This window comes from Eumetopias jubatus, unplaced genomic scaffold, assembly GCF_037043125.1.
Source record: "Eumetopias jubatus isolate StellerSeaLion01/CBP00866 unplaced genomic scaffold, mEumJub1_p1.0 scaffold_1, whole genome shotgun sequence".
NCBI lineage: Eukaryota > Metazoa > Chordata > Mammalia > Carnivora > Otariidae > Eumetopias > Eumetopias jubatus.
The window spans coordinates 64,535,708-64,555,533 of record NW_028274807.1 but is presented as its reverse complement, the minus strand read 5'-3'; the positions used below and the strand labels follow the sequence as shown (position 1 = coordinate 64,555,533).

The 19,826-nt window shown below is 34.7% G+C and overlaps 1 protein-coding gene across 2 annotated transcripts in view; it reads left to right on the top strand.

The window, feature by feature from the left end:
- The window catches only part of GSK3B (glycogen synthase kinase 3 beta), a 205,993-nt gene that overhangs the window by 161,429 nt on the left and 24,738 nt on the right, over window positions 1–19,826 (top strand). The window contains exons 8-10 of one of the 2 annotated variants that reach the window (XM_028110545.2): window positions 284–379; window positions 9,114–9,152; window positions 11,876–12,062. In XM_028110545.2, coding sequence (XP_027966346.1) covers window positions 284–379; window positions 9,114–9,152; window positions 11,876–12,062 — 322 coding nt within the window. The remainder of the gene's footprint in view (window positions 1–283; window positions 380–9,113; window positions 9,153–11,875; window positions 12,063–19,826) is intronic. The other variant, XM_028110546.2, reaches the window with a different exon arrangement.

The following is a 19,826-nucleotide window of genomic DNA, read 5'->3' as shown; positions in this document are numbered from 1 at the left end:
TTTCTCAATAGAACAAAGATGTTTGATTTTTACTTGAATGTTTTTAAGTGATCTTTTTGTATAACCTTAGTTTAACATGATTATCATAAAAGTCTGTGTAGGGTAGTATAGCATGGGATCTATAGTCAGTTAAAAATCTTCTGCGAAGTCTGCTGTATTTAATGAATTATATATTTCATGACTTTGGAATTCTTTTTTCCAGTGAAGCCAATACATTAAAACATAAAGACTGTATTTGTAAGTATATAAAAAAATACGGCAATAACTTGCTTTCTTTGTCTAGGTCCTGGGGACACCAACAAGGGAGCAAATTAGAGAAATGAACCCAAACTACACAGAATTCAAATTCCCTCAAATTAAGGCACACCCTTGGACTAAGGTGAGTCAAAATGAGTTTTTTAAAAAGCACATTAACCAATAGTTAACTTAAACTTGGGTTTTTCATTGTTCTTAAACTAAACTATTTTGGTACTAGATAGCTGCCTGAGTACAGAGTACATAGCAGTTCTGCATGTAAAGATATAGTTGGGTAGTTGTACTTTAGTGTTGCATTGACTATGTATAGTTTTGTTCCCACTGATTTCCTGTAGACAGTTTTCCGCCTGGGTTTTTATTTGTAGGTTGAAGACAGTGTACCTATACCATTAAAATATAGAATTTCATTAGGAGTAGTATCTTATATATAAATTTTGACTACTTAAAACTCAAAAGTTAATTTCTTTACACAGAGGTACTTACTCAATATCATATACTATATGAAAACATGTATTTCATATATTTTCTTTATTCTTTTTTGAAACTGTAGGTCTTATAAATGATGCTGTGTGTTTTTCTTCTTTTCTTTGCTTTCCTGTTGGTATTTTGGGAGGGGAATAAAAAGATTTGATCTTGTTTGGAGTATACGTTGAAAGCATTGATATGTTAACGGGATGTCATTAGCCATTGGATAGCCTAACCAATTCTTAGAGCGTAGATGGAACCAATTTGAAGAGCATACGTACTAATTTACCAGAAAACTTTATTTTTTGCTTTGATACTTAATTGAAATGATTTAAGAGAGATTTTATTTAAAATTTTTTCATTTCAGTTTGTGACATTAAGGGCAGAGAAAAAAATCATATTAGGGCTTATTACTAGAGTGAATCTCTAGCATCCTTATTCTGTAGATTCAGAAACTCTGGTCAAAGATACCAAGTGACTTATTCAAGATTACATAGGTGGCCATGACAAACCCAGGATTAAACTTCTGTGTGTGTGTGTGTGTGTGTGTGTGTGTGTGTGTGTGTGTGTGCATAGGTGGCCATGACAAACCCAGGATTAAACTTCTGTGTGTGTGTGTGTGTGTGTGTGTGTGTGTGTGTGTGTGTGTGTGTGTAGTGCCAGACTTAGAGTTATGCACCATGCACCTCCTCTCACGTTTACTTATATTTCATTATATATTTTTGTGAGTTAATAAAGTTCAACTCTTTTATAGTTCAAGCAGAGATTTTGTATGCCTAAAAATGTATATATAAGTTTCTTTTGAGCAGTGATAGGTTCATTTAATTGGTAATAGATCTTTTATAATAAGAGGTGAAATAATTTATATACCCAGATTCAAAGTGTGTCTTTTTCTCTCTCTAAATTGTATTTTGATTCTAGTTACTTTCCTTCAAGTTCTCAATCTTACTATCTCTCTTCATTGCAGAAGATCCTTTTATTACTAATTATTTAGATCAGAGACCTTGGTATTTTAGTGCCAGAATTATAGGTTAGCTTTCACTGACCATGATGTTGCCTTTCCCACCACACTTAAAATTTATAATAAACCCTAAATGTTCTGAGATAAACCATTCTTTGATCTTTACACTTAAAATTTATTTTGAATCTTGGTCAGAAGATACTTAGGGTCTCTCACCTGGCTCTAAACTCAGAGAACCCTAGGTGGCCTATTGGGATTTAAAGGCTGAGTTGCAGTTTGAATCTAGTGAAGTTATTATAAGTTAAAGTGTTTATAATTGATTTGTAGTATACTATGATTTCAGTCATGTTAAAGAAAAACAAAAAACAAAGACAATACTGTATAATGAATAAATACAGGAAAATAGTCCAAAATGCTAATGGTAGTTTGGGTGAGAAGAGTGTAGGTGATTTTATTTTCTTTGTTTTGCATTAATAAAATAAAATAAAATAAAATAAATTTCCATATTTTCATTAATAATCATGTCATTTTTATGAAGAAAGAAAAATAAAGCTCTTTTTGGTGTAATCTAAGTATTCCTCACATGCTACCCTTAAGGTAGAGTATCTGACCAATATAATGCTGAAATTGAGGTCATGAGATTTTATTTAACAGTCCCTATCATTTTTTTTTTTTTTTTTTTTATCAAGACTGCTACAAGTATTAGTGTGTGTCATATTCGGCATTTCCCCCCCTGGATTATATCTTTTCAAGTATTAGCCAGGATGGAATGTGAGGAATGGTGGATTATAATTAAAATGCAGTCAACAGAAGATTTGTGGTCAGTTTGTATGTTTTACACTTTCCTTTGCTCATGGAATTCCTGATGTTTTATATCTTACACTAATGCTCTTCAAACTTGAATAATCTATACAAAGCCCTTTTATTTGTTTTATTTAGGCTTCCATTCCTATTTCATGTGTAGAATGATGACTCCATTTTCCCACCTATTTTGTCTGTTCAAAGTACTGTGAACTCTTCATTTATATATTGTGCCTTGACATAATTTGATTTTCACTTGGTACAAATGCATTTATTATGTAATAAGCATACTTATGTTAATTTCTCAATAGTGTACACAACTAGGTTGATGTTGTTATGGTTGTAAACACAAAACCAAATTCAGACAAAAATTCCATGGCACTATTCTGTCACCTGGATGAATCTAAATGATCCAAAATATGCTTATATTGATTTTTAAAATAGGTTATTATTAAAATGAAAATACAAAATTTTAAATTTCTAGAGGGAACATAGTCCCTTCTCCCCTCTATTATGATAGTGGACGCCAACCTGAGAAGTGCTCTCTTATGCTAGGCAGCCAATGAAGGGTTTTTTTTGTTTTTTTTAAGAAATACATAATATTGTTCCCTAAAGAAAAGAGCTTCTTGCTCTTTGAGGGCAGGTAAACAAAGTCTGGAAACAAAAGCTGTTTTGCCTTTATTTTGGTCTTCTGATAGAATCCACTTTAGCCCCATTTCCTAAAGCTGTGGACATTTGAACCCTGCTTTTCTGTGCTGCAATGTAGTATAGCTGTATCCCCAAGGACTGGAAGCTGGTGTACTCAAAAATGTAGGCAGACATAAAGATCAAGAGAGAAAATGTCTTCCATGGAAACATTGAAGTGAAGGGATTCAGATGTTTAGGAAAGATAGCAGAGGAACTAAAAAGTGAGATGAACCTAGTATGGTTTATGGCAAGAATCTTGAGAATTTAGAAATCCAGTAAGTTGCCCTTAACTGTTATTTAATAGCCAGAGTAATCTAATTCATTGATAAAGCACTTGTGGTTTAAGTAGGAAAGGAAATTGGTGCTAATGTTTTGAAACAGGGACCATTATTGGATTGGGAATAGGAGGATAAAGACCTCCTGCATTGGTGTATGCTGTAAACTTCAAAGAATAAAAAGCCAGATAGAAAGCAAAACAGATGATGCAAAGGAAATTTAAGTAGAGGTGGAGATTCGTTGGCAGAAGAGAGGAAGCTTAAATTCTGCATTTAGTATATGAAGGTATGGTTAAATAACAGTCTATTAGGTATGAAGTGAGGTACCTTAACAGCTGGTAGTTGTAGCTACGAGCAGTACCTAGTATATAACAGCAGTACCTAGTTTGAGTACTGCTTCTACTCTCTGTGCCTCAAGTTTTTTCTTTTGTAAGATAGCAATTAGCTATTGTCTTTTCTGATTTCTTTTGAAAATAGTAATATGCATATAAAGGAATATTTTATTTCAGTTCTAAATAAATATAAAGATCCTACATCCAATATAGTTCTGTGATTTGTCCTTTCTATCTCCACTGCCCTGACTTTAGGCCATCGTCATATAGAATTTGTTAAAACAACCTCCTAACCAGTTTCCCTCTTTCAGTTTCACATCCTTTGTAATCCTCATTGCTCTCAAAGTTAGTTTTCTTAAAAGCACATGTAATACTGTCACTCCTACTTAAAAATCTTCTCTGTTTACTTATTGCCTTTAGGAAAATCTGACATAATATGCATATAAGAACAGCGGTGATCATGTGTGCCACTTTATGCTTGTTCAGTGTAATTATTAACTGAATGCCCCTTCACTCTCAAAAGTGTCCCATTTTGGATAACGGATTATATAGTCATTTTGGATAATAGAAACTTAATGTTTCTATCTTTTCTTTCCAGAGAAGCAAGAGGTTTACTTCTGTCCTGTTCCTAACCTTCCTAACCTCTGTTCCCCAGAGAAGCCATGTATGTTTCTTTTACTAGTATCTTTTTCTCACACTTAGAATGATCTTCTCTGCTTACCACATCTTAACCTTTCCTCAAGACCTCAAATCTTAGTTCTCCCATAAAATATTTTCTAATTATCTGAGCTCTCTATGATTAATTCCCACCATGTAACTCTTATAATACCTTCCAAGTCATGCCATATGTATTATAGCAGTTCCTAATTTCTTTTTCATGGTGGTAATAATAAGATGGATATAAATTACTTCAAAATGTTTGTTACTAAGTTTTTGGCATACATAGTAAGTTTATTTAATAGTTAAATGTCTGTGGGATATGTGGTACCATAGATTATTATTTAAGTATCCTAAAAAGCAGTATCTACAAGTCAGTCCTTACATATCAATTTCTTAGAACACTGTCCACATACTTGAAAATGAATGAATTTAGTTACTATTTACAACTAGCTAAGAGTAATCAGAAAATTGAGGTTGAGGTCATTTCAGCTGTTAAGGTACCAGACTAGACTGGACAGGTTGTGTTTATTATTCTCTATGTTTAAAGCTAAACATAAAACCCTACTATACTTATTTTTTTCCTACTAATTTTTTAAGACTTTATTTATAATCTTACCTTTTTTTCTGAGCCCTTCGATACAAAGTTTTTCACTTGATAAACTCCTGTTTCAACTATACACATTTATAGTTTAAAAAATGCCTTTGGGGCACCTGGGTGCCTCAGTCGGTTGAGCTTGGTTTACAGCTCAAGTGGTGATCTCATGGGTTGTAAGATGGAGCCCTGAGTTGGGCTCCGTGCTCAGAAAGGAGTCTGCTTGAAGATTCTCTCTCTCTCAAATAAACCTTTAAAAATGCCGGATGCCTGGGTGGCTCAGTTGGTTAAGCGACTGCCTTTGGCTCAGGTCATGATCCCAGGGTCCTGGGATCGAGCCCCGCATCGGGCTCCCTGCTCGGCAGGAAGCCTGCTTCTCCCTCTCCCACTCCCCCTGCTTGTGTTCCCTCTCTCGCTGTCTCTCTCTGTCAAATAAATAAATAAAATCTTTAAAAAAAATAAAAATTAAAAATGCCTTCAGAGGGGTCGAGAGAGCACAAAACAAAAATTGTCAGACTTCTTTTTTGCAGGTGAACTCTGTCAGCCTTTTCTGGTTTTGCTCCCATGTACTCCAGAAAGCATAAAACTGTGTTCGGACTTCTACTGATTCCTAAGATTGTACTCATCTTTTTTTTTGTTCTATTGCTTAGGTAAATTAGTTTCTATATTACTACTTAACATCCCTCTGCCCTGAACATTCTACTAATCCATTATCACTTGTCTCATTAAATACACTATGTTCTCTACTGAATTTTCCACCTACATCTTTATTAGTGTTAAATAATCACTTTTCCTTGTCTAACATTTATTTTCCCATGTGAGTAGACTTCCTCACTTTTCTAGGTGTACTGGTTACACTCCATTTCTTTGCTGGAAACTATGCACTTTAAAATCTAGCCACTAGGATGGCTAATCCCTATGTAAGGGGAATAATATAAAAAAGAAAGAATACTAAGGCATAAGTTTGAAGATCACTTGTGGGGAGCAGAGAGGTAGGGTTGGGGGTGGATTAAAAAAGAAAGCAAAAGTCTGCTTTTAATATATCATTTGTTCCTTAAAACCCATATCTCCTATGTACCCAGCACCGTACCAGATACTCAGATACTATAAAGGATGCAAAAGAAGTAAAATATATAGCCCTTGTTTTTGAAAAGCTTACAGGTGATATCTGACTCAGTTTAAGCAAGTATTGAATAATATATAACCATATACTTGATTGTGTGTTGTAGGTGTTCACATACTGTAGGTATAAGTCAGATCTCCAGTGAGGGTGGTGGAGTTAAAAAGGAAGCCAGCCTCCTTAAAGGTGATAGAAGGACTAGGTGGGGTGGGCTCTTGAGGGAGGATTTAGATTTGCTTAGATGTTGGTAAGGCCAGAAATTATTGTAGCCTTGGGGACTGTCCCTTAAGATGAGGAGGTGTGGATGAAAAGAAAATGTTCCTGTATTCCTAAGAAGGTCAGTCTGACTATAGTAACTATTTTATGAACAATAAGAGATTAAATTGAGTAAGTGGACATTTGGTAAATCATACTTCTGTGTAAGCCTGCAGGACTATTTTATCAGTGAATGAAGTTAGAGGAAGAAATTACATTGCATAGTTAAATGCTGATATCAACACATATAATATGTCTTATGTGTAACAGAGCTCAGGAAAACTCAGTAAGCCTTTTAATAAGTACAGATAAAATTTATTGAATGGTGGCTCTGTTGTGGCTAAGGAAAGGATGTTTGTGTTTCTTATGAATTATGTACCACATATCAGCTCTTTAGTAGACTTAAGTTCTTTTTGTAGCTACTTAACCTGGTAATTAACATAACTATTCAACAAATCCATGGCATTGTCTCACTTTAATCCTGTATTTAGGTTTACAAATTACAAATAATTTTAGATGATTAATAGATGGCTTGAGAGCCAGCATTGGGGTTGCTCCTTTAGGAGTTCATGGTTTATCAGTTTTTAACATTGGGTCCTTGTGTATTGTGTGTATTGTATAACCAGAGAACAGTGTCTGTGTTGTACATTTATCACAGTGAAATCTAGGGAGGACTAGCTGTCGGAACAGGCACAGCACTTGTTCCATGTTCTACTTAGATTATCATTGCCCATAGGCATTTCTACATTGCTCTGGTTGGCTGTTAATACAGTAGAATTGTTGAGAGCTGATGCTGTGAGAATCAACCGTAGGCCTTGATATTGTATATATGACTGTTTATAAATGGTAATTTTAAAAGGCTTAAGATTCAGTGGTAACAGTTAGCTCCAGGTTGAAATTTGATATTTGATGGCGAAAGTTTGTCCTAGGCCATGTAGGGGAAAATTGCCTCTGTCATTTTTGAGTTATCCAAATGCAAATTTATTTTGAATAAGTCTTCATTTAAGGACTCATTTGCATTTGTTAAATACCATAGAGACTTTCTTTTTGAAAAATGAATTTTCTTTTAGTTTCTTCTATGGACTAGTATTTGTGGTGACAGTTTGTTTCAATTTAAGAAAATGAGTTGCTGCACAGGTGAGGTAGTATTTGAATCACTTAAAAGTTCATGTCAGTGTTTTGGTTCTTTTCAATTTTTCCTTTCTGTTCTCTTTCTTTCTTTTGTTTATTTATTTTTTGCTTTGTTCTGTTTTGTTTTATTTATTTACTTTTGTTTTTAGTTTTTACAGGGGGTGTTTTGGGCTCTTCATGGCCTTGCTAACATACTTGGCTGGCCATATTTAGTCTGCGCACTAATTGTTAGTTGGCCCAGTTGAGTCTTACTTTGTGCTCTCAGTTTTTTTAGTCTCGCTTTCTATTTTTGTCTACCTGATTGTGTTTTAGTTCACGAGAGATTTTTATTCTGATGGGCCGGATTTTAATCCGTGTACTAAATTTTAGTCTGCAGACTAAAAGTAATCCGCGGATTATTTATTTTGCAAAATATTAATTCCCCCACTGGAAACTATCCTAAAAGAATGTTAAATTCTCTTAGAATAGCCAAGGGAATTCACAGCTACTGGTGAGTTCTGCCATTTTTTGTTCTCAATACCTAGACATAATAGATCCTACTACCTCCCTTGCATATTTGGCTCCGTTGTGCCTAGGTGTTGGTGTACATTACTATGCATGTCACCTATAACTGTGACTGTCCCTTAGTTGTATTGTTTATTGTATATATTTTTTGTTTAGCTTTTGGTGGGTGAATTGGGCATATTTGCACATGAAACTGTGTTGAATTTGTAGTGCTCAAAGATGTAGGTTTTTTTTTTTTTTCAGTGAGTTTTTCCAAAAAGGAGAAAGAATGTTCTATATTTATTTTTACTAAGTAATGGGTGCAAGGGTATGAGGGGGCAAAGCCCACAATAGAAAAAGTAAGTTATACCCGCACTCTTGAGGTGATATGTCATTTGCCTGAAGAATCCTAAAATAATGAGAATGTCAGCAAATATCTTTTAGCAGGGAAGTCAATCCAAAATGGAGAATAATCCGCGGTGGCCTGATCCTTCTTAGCTCACACAAATTGAAAATATCTGGCTTGAAATCTGTAGTAATATAAATTAAATCTATTTATTACTTTCCTCTCATCACTAATAATTAAGCAAAAAATGTTTATACTGTCTAACTGAAATATATTAATAGATAAAAATTAGCATATTGGGAACTAATGTCTTTAAAAGCAGGCTAATATGCCCCCTCCCAGCCATGTCAATGGATGATGAATCCAGGTCCGTAGAAGACCAAACACTTTACTTTGGGAAGTTTACTTCTAGATTTCATTTTGATTTTAACTTTTTTTGGTTTTGTATTTTTTTAATAAACGCACTGGCATTGGAACATAATAAATTAAAATTAAAATGTTTCTTTATTGTGCCTCACCATTGCGCAATCAAAAAATTTTTTTGCATACACTGTGGTGAAATAATTTTTAAAACTTGGACTTGCTACTGTGGAGACTGATGTTTAAAGTTTATAACTGTATAAACATTTTCTATGTCCCCCCCCACACCATGGATTTCTTATAACACTGGATATATTTTTCCTTGCTGGACTATTCTCTTTTGGATTGACTTCCCCTGTTTGGATTATTTCACTGCATTATCATCTTTAGGATTCGTCAGGAACAGGACATTTCACCTCAGGAGTGCGGGTATGTACTTAATTTTTTTTTCCCAAAATTTCAGGGCAGATCTATAAAACTAGGGGGAAAACTTTTTTTTTAGAAAGGTTAAACCATTATTCATTCTAGAAATGTAATAGTAAAAACAATGTAGGTAGCTGTGATTTTTTTTTCTTTTTTTCCATCCACTGTGTGGGATAGGTTTTACTTATGGTATATTAAGATTGTCAGTCTCCTGAGTGAGTTATTAACATCTAGACTGAAGTTTAGGAACTGTGGGGTTTAGAAATTATTTTTACAAGAATAAATATTAACAAAGATGCACAGAACTAAAGGTTCTGAATGTTAAACAGTTTAAATGAGTAAGCAATAAAATGGCATTAGAAACTTCGTTATTAAAAGCCATATTTCAGTTGTTATTGGTTTCCCTTTCTTTAGACACAAAGATAATTCAGAAGAGCTATTTTCTAGTTTGGTCTGTAACTTTTTGAAGTAGAATGCTACCACACCCTATATTATGGTGACAAATATGAACTTTGGAAGACACTGGGCTTTAACTCCACGTAATTTCCCACTTAACCTTAATCCATAGAGTACTAAACCAAGGCTTTGCTCATCAGGAATCTCTCTAAGTGTTTAAAATAACAATGGTACTTTTTAAAAGGCAGATTAAGTCTTGATTTTAATATGGGCTCTTAGAATGAATTCTTAATTGTTTTTAACTCTTTGATTCCATGAGTTAGGATTCCCTGGCAAAATAGGCTAATACGTGTCTTAGTACCAACATGGATGGTTACTTGTAGCCAGTAAGATACTAAATGAATGTGGATGATTTTTTTTTAATAATTAGAGATAAGCTTACAATACTGGTTTAATTAATAGCTTTAATACAAAATCCTCATTAATGTAACATGAAATTTTTTCACTTAAAATACATTCACTGTCCAGGTACCCTACATTTGAATGTTGGCCGGAGATATTTATTTCTACTTTTGGTGGTACTTTTAATTCTACTTATGCACTCCCTTATTGGTGCAAAAGCATTTTCCCTTAGACTAGCTAGCAAAATAAATCCATATGCTGTGAAATAAATACAAACAGCCCTCAGGGATAAAATATGTCAGTAATGCTTAATATTTTTGTGAAAAATTTTCAGAGTTTTCCCACTGATTATTTTCTTTTACATTCGGAGTTTGATTATGGACCTGGCTAGGAAGCAAGAGAGGGAAAAATGACTGAGAACAGTGGAAGATCCAGACATTTCAAATAATACAATACCTAAGATTTCCTTGACTGGGGTGAGTCAGATCACTCAAAAGAATAAAGATAAAGCAATTTTTGACCGTACAGAGGGTTTTCTAATATAGTCAAATAAATAAGGTCTTTGATATTATGAAATAAATTCCTAGGATCCTACCCAAACCAATTTCTCAATTTCCATGGAAAATATCTTTATTAGTAATAAACTTTGTATAAAAACTAAAGGAAAAACAAAGGTTTTCACTGTAGAAAGTACTCTTATAGTCTCTTGAAAAGTAATGAGCTCTATAGTAGTAACTAGTTCTGCTACCTTCAGCCTAAGTGATAGTCAGATGTTACGTGAGCCATTCTCATTAGGAAACCTTACTCCCAGGCTCCTCCATCCTCATCACAATCCACATGTCCTTCCCTCACTATTTCTCTCCCTTTATACACATCGGCCTCTCTTTATATGTCTGTCCACTACCACAACCACACCTTCTATTTGATTGTTTTCCCCCTATCAAGGGATATATGTTTCATTTTTCTTTAGTTTCAAAGGCTTTCTCTCCATCTATTTATATTTATTTCTGTTTTTCCCCTTTCTACTTTTATTCTTCAACTGTCCATAATTTAGAACAAAGTTATTTTCATAGTTTTATGTATCGATTTGGAGTTTTAAGACATAGATGTGTAGAAAGCTTTCTATTCTTTTAAGCAAACTAATTTATTTGCATTTTGCTTCAACATAGCCTTCAGCTGACTTTTTCTATGAGTTAATGTCTTCTAATGAAATGCACTTAATGAAAAGTACATTTCTCTCTCCCTAATTAAGACCCTAGAATATTCATTCAAATGAGGGTAATCTGGCCATGTGATAACAGCTTTTATGATAACAGCTATTCTTTGAGAAAACAGTTTCAGACATTTTGTCAAATTCTGGGTATTCAAGAATTTCTTCAGATAAGATAGACTGTTTATTGAAGAGATAATACCAAATCATTAGCATTTCTAGACCTAAAGTAAATAGCTTTTCTTTTTCAAAAAATATTGATTGCCAAATTTGAGTAGTGCTGTTCATTACTGACAATTGTTCTGCTAAAAATCACACACAAGAGGCAACCTTTTTTTTTACTGCCACCGTAGTCAAAACTTTTAGAAAATTTTAATATTCTTCTAGTTGTGCTTGCCTCAAGAACTCAGCCTTCCTCTTGTGCCTATCATATTGTATTTTGTGTACATATTTAATTGTACTGCTTTATGATTAGCAAATGCAGATTTTTTTTTAATTTCCCCTAGTTTTTTCTCTGAGCTTTTCTCATATAGTTTGTAATTAACTGTTCACCCCAGTGTGGTGAATCATATGCAGTTAACTCTTTTCATTCTAGAAGGTTCCTTTTGCAAATGCAACCATGTTGTTGTAAGTGGTGGGAATGAACTCATACTCAAAGGATAATATGCTATGATTCTTATAATAAAGCATTAATTGTTCTTTGCCTTTTTTTGTACTGCAGGTCTTCCGACCCCGGACTCCACCGGAAGCAATTGCACTGTGTAGCCGTCTGCTGGAGTATACACCAACTGCCCGATTGACACCACTGGAAGCTTGTGCACATTCATTTTTTGATGAATTAAGGGACCCAAATGTCAAATTACCAAATGGGCGAGACACACCTGCACTCTTCAACTTCACCACTCAAGGTAATTCCAAACACTTAGTTCTGTTTTTTACCATTTCTGAGAAAGCTACATATGTGTGTGAAGTGACATTCTTTTAGTTAAAATCTGTGTAGGACAAAAGTGGGCATATTAAGTACTTACACAGGTAGGAAACATCCTTTCTAACCACTTATTAGGCTACTACTTTTATGGTTTTGAACAAAATAGTGGCAGATAAAATTTTTCCAGTAGATGTAGTTTCTCTCATTTTTGGCAGATTATAATAAATCTTGGCACATGAGAAGCTATAGAGATTTCACTATTAAGACTAAAGTACAATTTAACTTTCAAATTTGTATTTGAAACTTAGAATGTTAGCATTTCTTGCTTCCCAAGGATTTATATCAAATTTTTTAAACCTGGAAATAAATTGGTGGCTATATTTGTATAAAGTCAGATATCTTATAAACAGAAGGAAAACTGGAATTCTAGAACTCTCTTTCTTAGAACTTATATAAGGGATGTAGATAGAGAATTCTCTTGCCTTCTGGGGTTGATGCTGCTGCGAAAATATAGAGAGGAAAAACAGAGTTTGTACACTGGTGGCTTCTAAAAGACCCAGGGAGAGTCATCATTTCTTAATCACTTGTGTGTCCACTTTTCTTTCCTCTCTGATTAAGACCCTAAGTGATTCATTTAATCAACTACACTGCCTTTGATGCTATGATTTTCTTCATAAACTGAACATTAAAGGTGTACAATTTCCTAGAGATAAAACAAGCAATAAATAGTCGATTGATTCAGTAGTCAGCTTAGTCAAACTTAAAAATATAGAAGGGAGATGGAGAGCTTTCTGTGACCAGGAAATAGATATATTTCCTTTATCCTAAGATGAATTTTCCTCCCATATTTAAACTTTTCTAAAATTGAAAGTGGGAAAATGCATTGCTTAAGCATTAGATTTGGAAGACATGAGTTGCTAGTAAAATAGACTTGGATGATTCCATTGACTATAATCTTAAGCAGTCAATAATATATAACTACAAGCAGTGCTGATATAGTCTTAAACTGCATTCATAAAGGAAGAATGTTCAGATATCCTGGCATTAATTCTGACTAGGGCTGATCAGAAATCATTTGGAATGTTGTTTTAGGTCCTGGCTACACCATTTTTAAGATGTTAATGAATGGCGGGTAGGGTATACAAAGGAACAGAATTGACTATGGATCCTGGAAAAGTGAAGACTTAAGGAATTTTTGAGAACAGTCTAAAAATACCTCATAGATTATCTTCTAAACAGAGGTGTAGACCTGTGTTCTTTCTCCTGATTATAAAATTGAAAATAGTAGTAGCAGAAAATTAGAGAACAGTACATATTTGAGTTTATTATACAAACATCAGCCCCTGGCATAGATAGAGACTAAATAAAATTGATGAATCAGTGAAGTTTTCAGTTGTTTAACAGTGGAACAAGTTTTTTTGTTTGTTTTCCAAAATACTGATCTTTATATCAGGAAAAAGCTGGATGATATCAAATGTTATAGATAAGATTATTACAATTTGGCTATAGGTTAGACTCTTCTAGAGCAAAGATTCTATGATTTTGAGTCATTAAGAAAATAAGTTTTATTTTCAATTTTTACTGCTTTGTTTTAATCAAGAGTAGTACATATATATTAAGGAAAATGTTGAAAATGCAAAAGAAGTATAGAGAAAATTAAAATCACAGTCCCCAAATAATCACTTTTAGCATTCAAATTAATCATTGTAAGATTTTATAGTGTAGCTCTTTTCAGTCTTTTCTCTAATGCATATACTGATAATCCTTGAATATAAAGTGATACTCTACTCTCCCATTAAGAATATCCCAAAAAGGTTTCTTTTGGTTAACTCAAATGTATTTAAAATTATGCATTATATAAAATCAATAATTATTCAGGAACTTTACTTTTTTTACCTCTCAAGTTTCATAAAACAATTTTATTAATACTTTTTTTTAAAGATTTTATTTATTTGACAGAGAGGTAGAACAGGTAGGCAGAGCGGCAGGCAGAGGGAGAGGGAGCGCTGAGCATGGAGCCCGATGCGGGGCTTGATCCCACCACCCTGGGATCATGACATGAGCCGAAAGCAGCCGCTTTAACCAACTGAGCCACCCAGGCAGCTTTTACATCTGTGTCTTTGTCATCAGTAGAGCTACATTTTGAACTATCATAAATTTTTTGATATGAAGCAGTTTTTGAATCTATATGAGGCCACTACTGGAAATTCTATAAGTATCCATTTTCATAAGTTGTTTTATTTTGTTTTTGTACTGTAGATAGCTGTTTATTATCTCTACATATAACTATCTGCTGGGTTACTTTTTAAAGTGGTCTCTAAAAGGCTCTGTATACAAGGACATGAGCACTTGCAACTGTGGAATCTTGGCATCAGAAAATACTAAGTTAATGTTAAATTTATTTGTCTCTTTTTTTTTTTAAAACCAGTTCTGTCAGGTGAACTTAGAGTTTCCCAAACCAGCATATGATTATGGTTTTATTCACACTAAATATCTTCTCCGATAAGTACGTTGTTTCTCGAAATACATGAATCGAGGAAGCCTTTTGTCAAGCAACTTGATAGAACCCCAAACACAACAAGATATTTATGATAGATATATTTTGGAGAATAATTCTTCTTATGTTCAGACACATTAGGTACATACTCTATAATGGACCTGTATGTGTTGATCAAAATTGAGATATTACTTAAACATTATATTTAATCAGATTTAAAATCCAGGATTCTGTTTCACTGTCCATATAACATAAGATGAGCCGTTTTAAAGTAAACAATTCAGTTTACTTTATTTAGTATATTCACAGTGACAACTACCACCTAAATCAAGTTCCAAAACATTTTCACTGATTCTAAAGAAAACTCCATACCCACTAAGCAGTCAGTCCCATTAACTACTCCTCCAACCCTTGGCAACCACCAATGTGCTTCCTGCTTCTGGACTTACCTATTCTGGATATCTTATATAGATGAAATAATATATTATATGACCTTTTGTGTATGGCTTCTTTCACTTAGCATAACGTTTTCAAGGTTCATCCATGTTGTAGCAGTGTATTAGTATTTTATTCCTTTTTATGGCTGAATAATATTCTGTATTATGTCTTAATCAGTACAGGCTGCTATAACAAAACACCAGAGACTGTGTGGCTAAACAACAAACATTCATTTATCAGAGTTCTGGAGGCTAGGAAGTTCAAGATTAAGGTGCTAGTAGATTTGATCTCTGATGAGGGCCTACTTCCTGGTTTGCAAATGGCTACTTTCTTACTGTATCCTCATATGGTAGAAAGAGATTACCTCTCTTGTTTCTGTTATAGGGCCACTTAATCCTGTTCATGTCGGTTCTACCCTCATGACCTTATTACCTCTTAAGGGCCCATTTTCAAATACTGTTACTTTGGGGAGTAGGGCTTAAGCATATGAATTTTAGGGGGACACAGACATTCAATCCATAGTATATGGATATACCACATTTTTGTTTATCCATCATCTATTGATGGATATTTGGTTTGTTTATACCTTTTGGCTATTGTGAATAGTGCTGCTAGGACCATTTGTTTACAAGTATTTGTTTGAATACTTGTTTTTAATTCTTTTAGGTATTGCTGAGTCATGTGGTAATTCTATGTTTAACTTTTTGAGGAACTGCCAAACTATTTTCCACGGCGGTTTGCATGTTTTACGTTCTCACCAGCAATGTACAAGAGTTCCAGTTTCTCCACATCCTCACCAATACATTATTTTCCTCTCTTTTTTTTTAATAGCCATCCTAGTGGGTGTGAAGTGGTTTTTCATTGTGCATTGTTGTCCTGAGTTTATTGCAATATAATGAATCACGACCTGGTAAATGCTATTTACCTGTTCTCTAATAAATTACACTCATAAAACAAATAGACATGAAAATAAATTGGCTTAGATTTTAGAATATGGTCTTGAAAATATTGGAAAGACTTTTGTGAACAGGCAGTTTTTATATTGTAAACTAATAGACTCAACTAACTTTAACGTCCTTAAAAGTCTCTGAAGTTTTTCTTAACTTCAGCTTTGACATATGCCTTTTAAAGTAAAGGCTCAATTTGAAGAAGAATAAATAATTTGGCTCAAACTTTATTTATACATGTGTGATATTTACAAGTTTTTAAAAAGGTATGAAGATTGTCTTATTTTAACATTTCAAATTGTTATATTTGCCCAGAATATCAAACATAACTATGGTTCTCTGTATGTCTGGATGTACATATATATCTTTGAGGATTTAAAGAATATGTGTATATTTGGATGTGGTGTGTGTAGATGTAGTATGCAATCTCTACAGCTCCCAAGTATTTCTGTGACTCACTGCATATCAGTGAAAAGGATGTACATGAGTCTTTGTATCTATTCAAATGAACTCTGTAATTATGTCCTTGAAATTATTTTCCATAAAACTAAATGTATTATATTGAAAGTACCATCATTTTGAGATATGGCCCTTCTTTTTTAAGCGTTAAAATGCCTATCCTTGCAGCCATTCTGAAACTGAGCTGTAATCACCAGTAGTATTTTCTCCCTTTCCTTCTACATCAGTATTACACTTGAACAGTGTTTCTGTATAAGGACACAGCTGTCCAGGAAAGAAGTGTTATTTGATGTTATATTTGATCCTCTGTATTCTAATTTTGGATCAATGCTTCCAAATGATGATCTCGTTTACCAAGGCAAAGGTGTAACTGTTGTGCAGATGCAACTTCAAAGCACATATTATCTAATAGCAATTAATGATCAGAATAAAACTGGATAATGCAAGAGCTTGAAAAAAGGAGAATCAATCACCCAATTGGTTGTATAGCTAGAGAGAGTCCAGAGACAGGAAACACTAAGGGTGGGAGGGTGTTAGTGAAGTTCTGCTGTAAAACCCTCCTCCATCCTCACAAATTTTCATGAAGTCTGTGCTAATTCCCTCAAATGAAATAAAGATAAATCCTTGTCTGCGTGTAGTAGGTGTTCAATGAATGTTTGAGTGACACATGCCACTTTTAAGTAAACACAGTATTGATTCATGCAACCAGTATTTATTAGACATTTCTAATGTTCCTTCTAGTTGCTGTTAGTGTTGGGTTTTTTTTGTTTTTTTTTTTTTTGGAGAGAGAGACAGAGGTAATGAGAGAGCACAAGCCAAGAGGAGACAGAGAAGCAGGCTCCCCCCTGAGCAGGGAGCCCGACGTAGGGCTCGACCCCAGGACCCTGGGATCATGACCTGAGCCAAAGGCAGATGCCTAACTGACTAAGCCACCCAGGCGCCCCTAGTGTTGTTTTAATTAGTCAGGTAAACCTACCCTTTGAATAGAGGTATGAAGATTAAACCACTTGAGTAAAACACAGGTTTATATTAAAGTAAAGCTTAACAACAAAGCTAACTGCACTTTGATGTTTATTACTGTGCCATGAGTAATTAGCTATAAATGATCATTAGTATTATACTCATATAATTAAAACAAGTATTTCTGGGCCCCTGGGTGGCTCAGTCGTTAAGTGTCTGCCTTCGGCTCAGGTCATGGTCCCAGGGTCCTGGGATTGAGTCCCACATCAGGCTCCCTGCTTGGCAGGAAGCCTGCTTCTCCCTCTCCCCCTCCTCCTGCTTGAGTTCCCTCTCTCACTGTATCTCTGTCAGATAAATTTAAAAATCTTTTAAAAAAAAAATAAAACAAGTGTTTCTGTGATCAGCTAGAGGAGGAAGAGAGATGAACAGATATGGGACAGAAAACTTGGAGATCCTTTTGACCCCCTGGGTCTGTAAGTCAGATTATCAGATGTCTCATTTTTCTGGCAATGGGGCTTCAGTGTTCTGGGACCCCCTGAATGATCTCTGCATCTAGACATTGGAAACCTGGACAGACCTTTGGCACACCCTCTTTTCCTTTGGTCATTGTATCTCAAAGATGGGACATAACTGAATCAGACCTAAGGAAGCAGGTAGAATCAGGAAATTCCAACAGGGATCATTATTTTCTTTATTCACCAATTCCTTGCCTATTCCAAGGCTGGAATATATTGGGAAATAGGTTGCTTTGTATGTTTAAATGTCAGTCTCCTGCCCACCACACATCCCCAATACCAGTTTTCTACCTAATTTGTATGAAATTTTACCAAGTAAAGTTATTTTAGCAAACATTTTGCCCTGAGGGCATAGGACGAGTTGGGGGTTGAGCAAAGGTGTGTAAAGATTATCAAAACATTAGTATGATTTAGTTTGAAGAGTTTACTGTTTTACTACTTAGCTGGGTTATCTGAGAGATTGGTAGCTTTGTGGGAAGATATAGAGGAGTGGTGGCTTCTTGGCTGGGCCAGAAGAAGGGAGAACTGCTTAAATGAGAGTTAAAATAGGATATTTGGGCCTGCCAGAGAGCACCATGCAAACTCGATATCTTGGGGTAAAGTGGCAAGACTACCTGCACATGAGGAAAGCAGATGAAATAGCAAAGAGGTTCCAGAAAGCAAGTGGAAAAAAGGACAAAAATAGAGAGAACAAAAAAATAGGGAAAACGGGTGCCTGGGTGGTACAGTCGGTTAAGCATCTGACTCTTGGTTTCAGCTCAGGTCATGATCTCAGGGTCCTGGGATCCAGCCCCGAGTTGGGGCTCTGAGCTTAGCATGGAGTCTGCTTGAGATTCTCCCTCTCCCTCTGCCCCTCTAGCTTATGCTGTCTCTCTCTCTTAAATAAATCAATAAAATCTTTAAAAAAAAAGAAATTGGAAAAGGATCAGAGAGATTTTAAAAGGAGTGTAGGCATATGTTACAGAATGGGAAGTGATAAAAATGGAATTGAGAATAAGTTGGGGATGAACAGTAAAAGCAAGTGTTCTAGAATCCCAGTTCATCAAAGGGTTATACTTCTTCATTTGAAAGCAGTAGATTACTTATTTATAAAATTCATTGTATGGAATTAAAAAAATTTTTTTAATTACTGTAAATCATCATCATCATTAGGAGGTTCCATAATCTTTGTAGCAATGAATTTTAAACCAATATTCCTGTTATAGAATAGTGATACACATAAATATGGTCAGCCACCTGCTTATCTGCCTTTCTATGTCCTGGGCATTTTCTTTTAGCCTGCCTATCCTCAGCTACATCTAAAATGGCCACAGTTAGGGGCGCCTGAGAGGCACAATAGGTTAAGCATCCGACTCTTGATTTCGGCTCAGGTCGTGATCTCAGGGTCATGAGATTGAGCTCCACATCAGGCTTTGCGCTAAGTGTGGAGTCTGCTTGAGATTTTCTTTCCCTCTCCCTCTGTTCCTCCCACTCATGCTCATTCTCTCTCTCTAAAATAAATAAATCTTTAAAAATTAAATAGCTACAGCATTTCAATGACCTGAGGTGATGATTCTTCCCATATTATTCTCAAATTACTGTACACCCAGAGTTGGGGTTTTTTGGTTTAGACTTATAATTTATAATAGCAAGGATAAATTTACATAAGATAGAAACTCTTGATTTATATGTAGGATATGAATCAAATCACAAAGTAAAACTCATAAACTGTTCTAATTTGCAGTACCCCTCTACTTTAAAAAAAAAAAACTGGACTATAAACTTTCTTTGTGGCTATCCCTGTTTCCTATTGTGTGTTCTTTTGAGTGAAAACGACTATAAAAGGCCTTTATAGAACAACGGACTTGAGGAAATTTGGTTTTAAATAAGTGGATTATTCTGGTAAATAAATAAGAAATAGAGTTGTTCATACTTATCAAGGGAGTTGA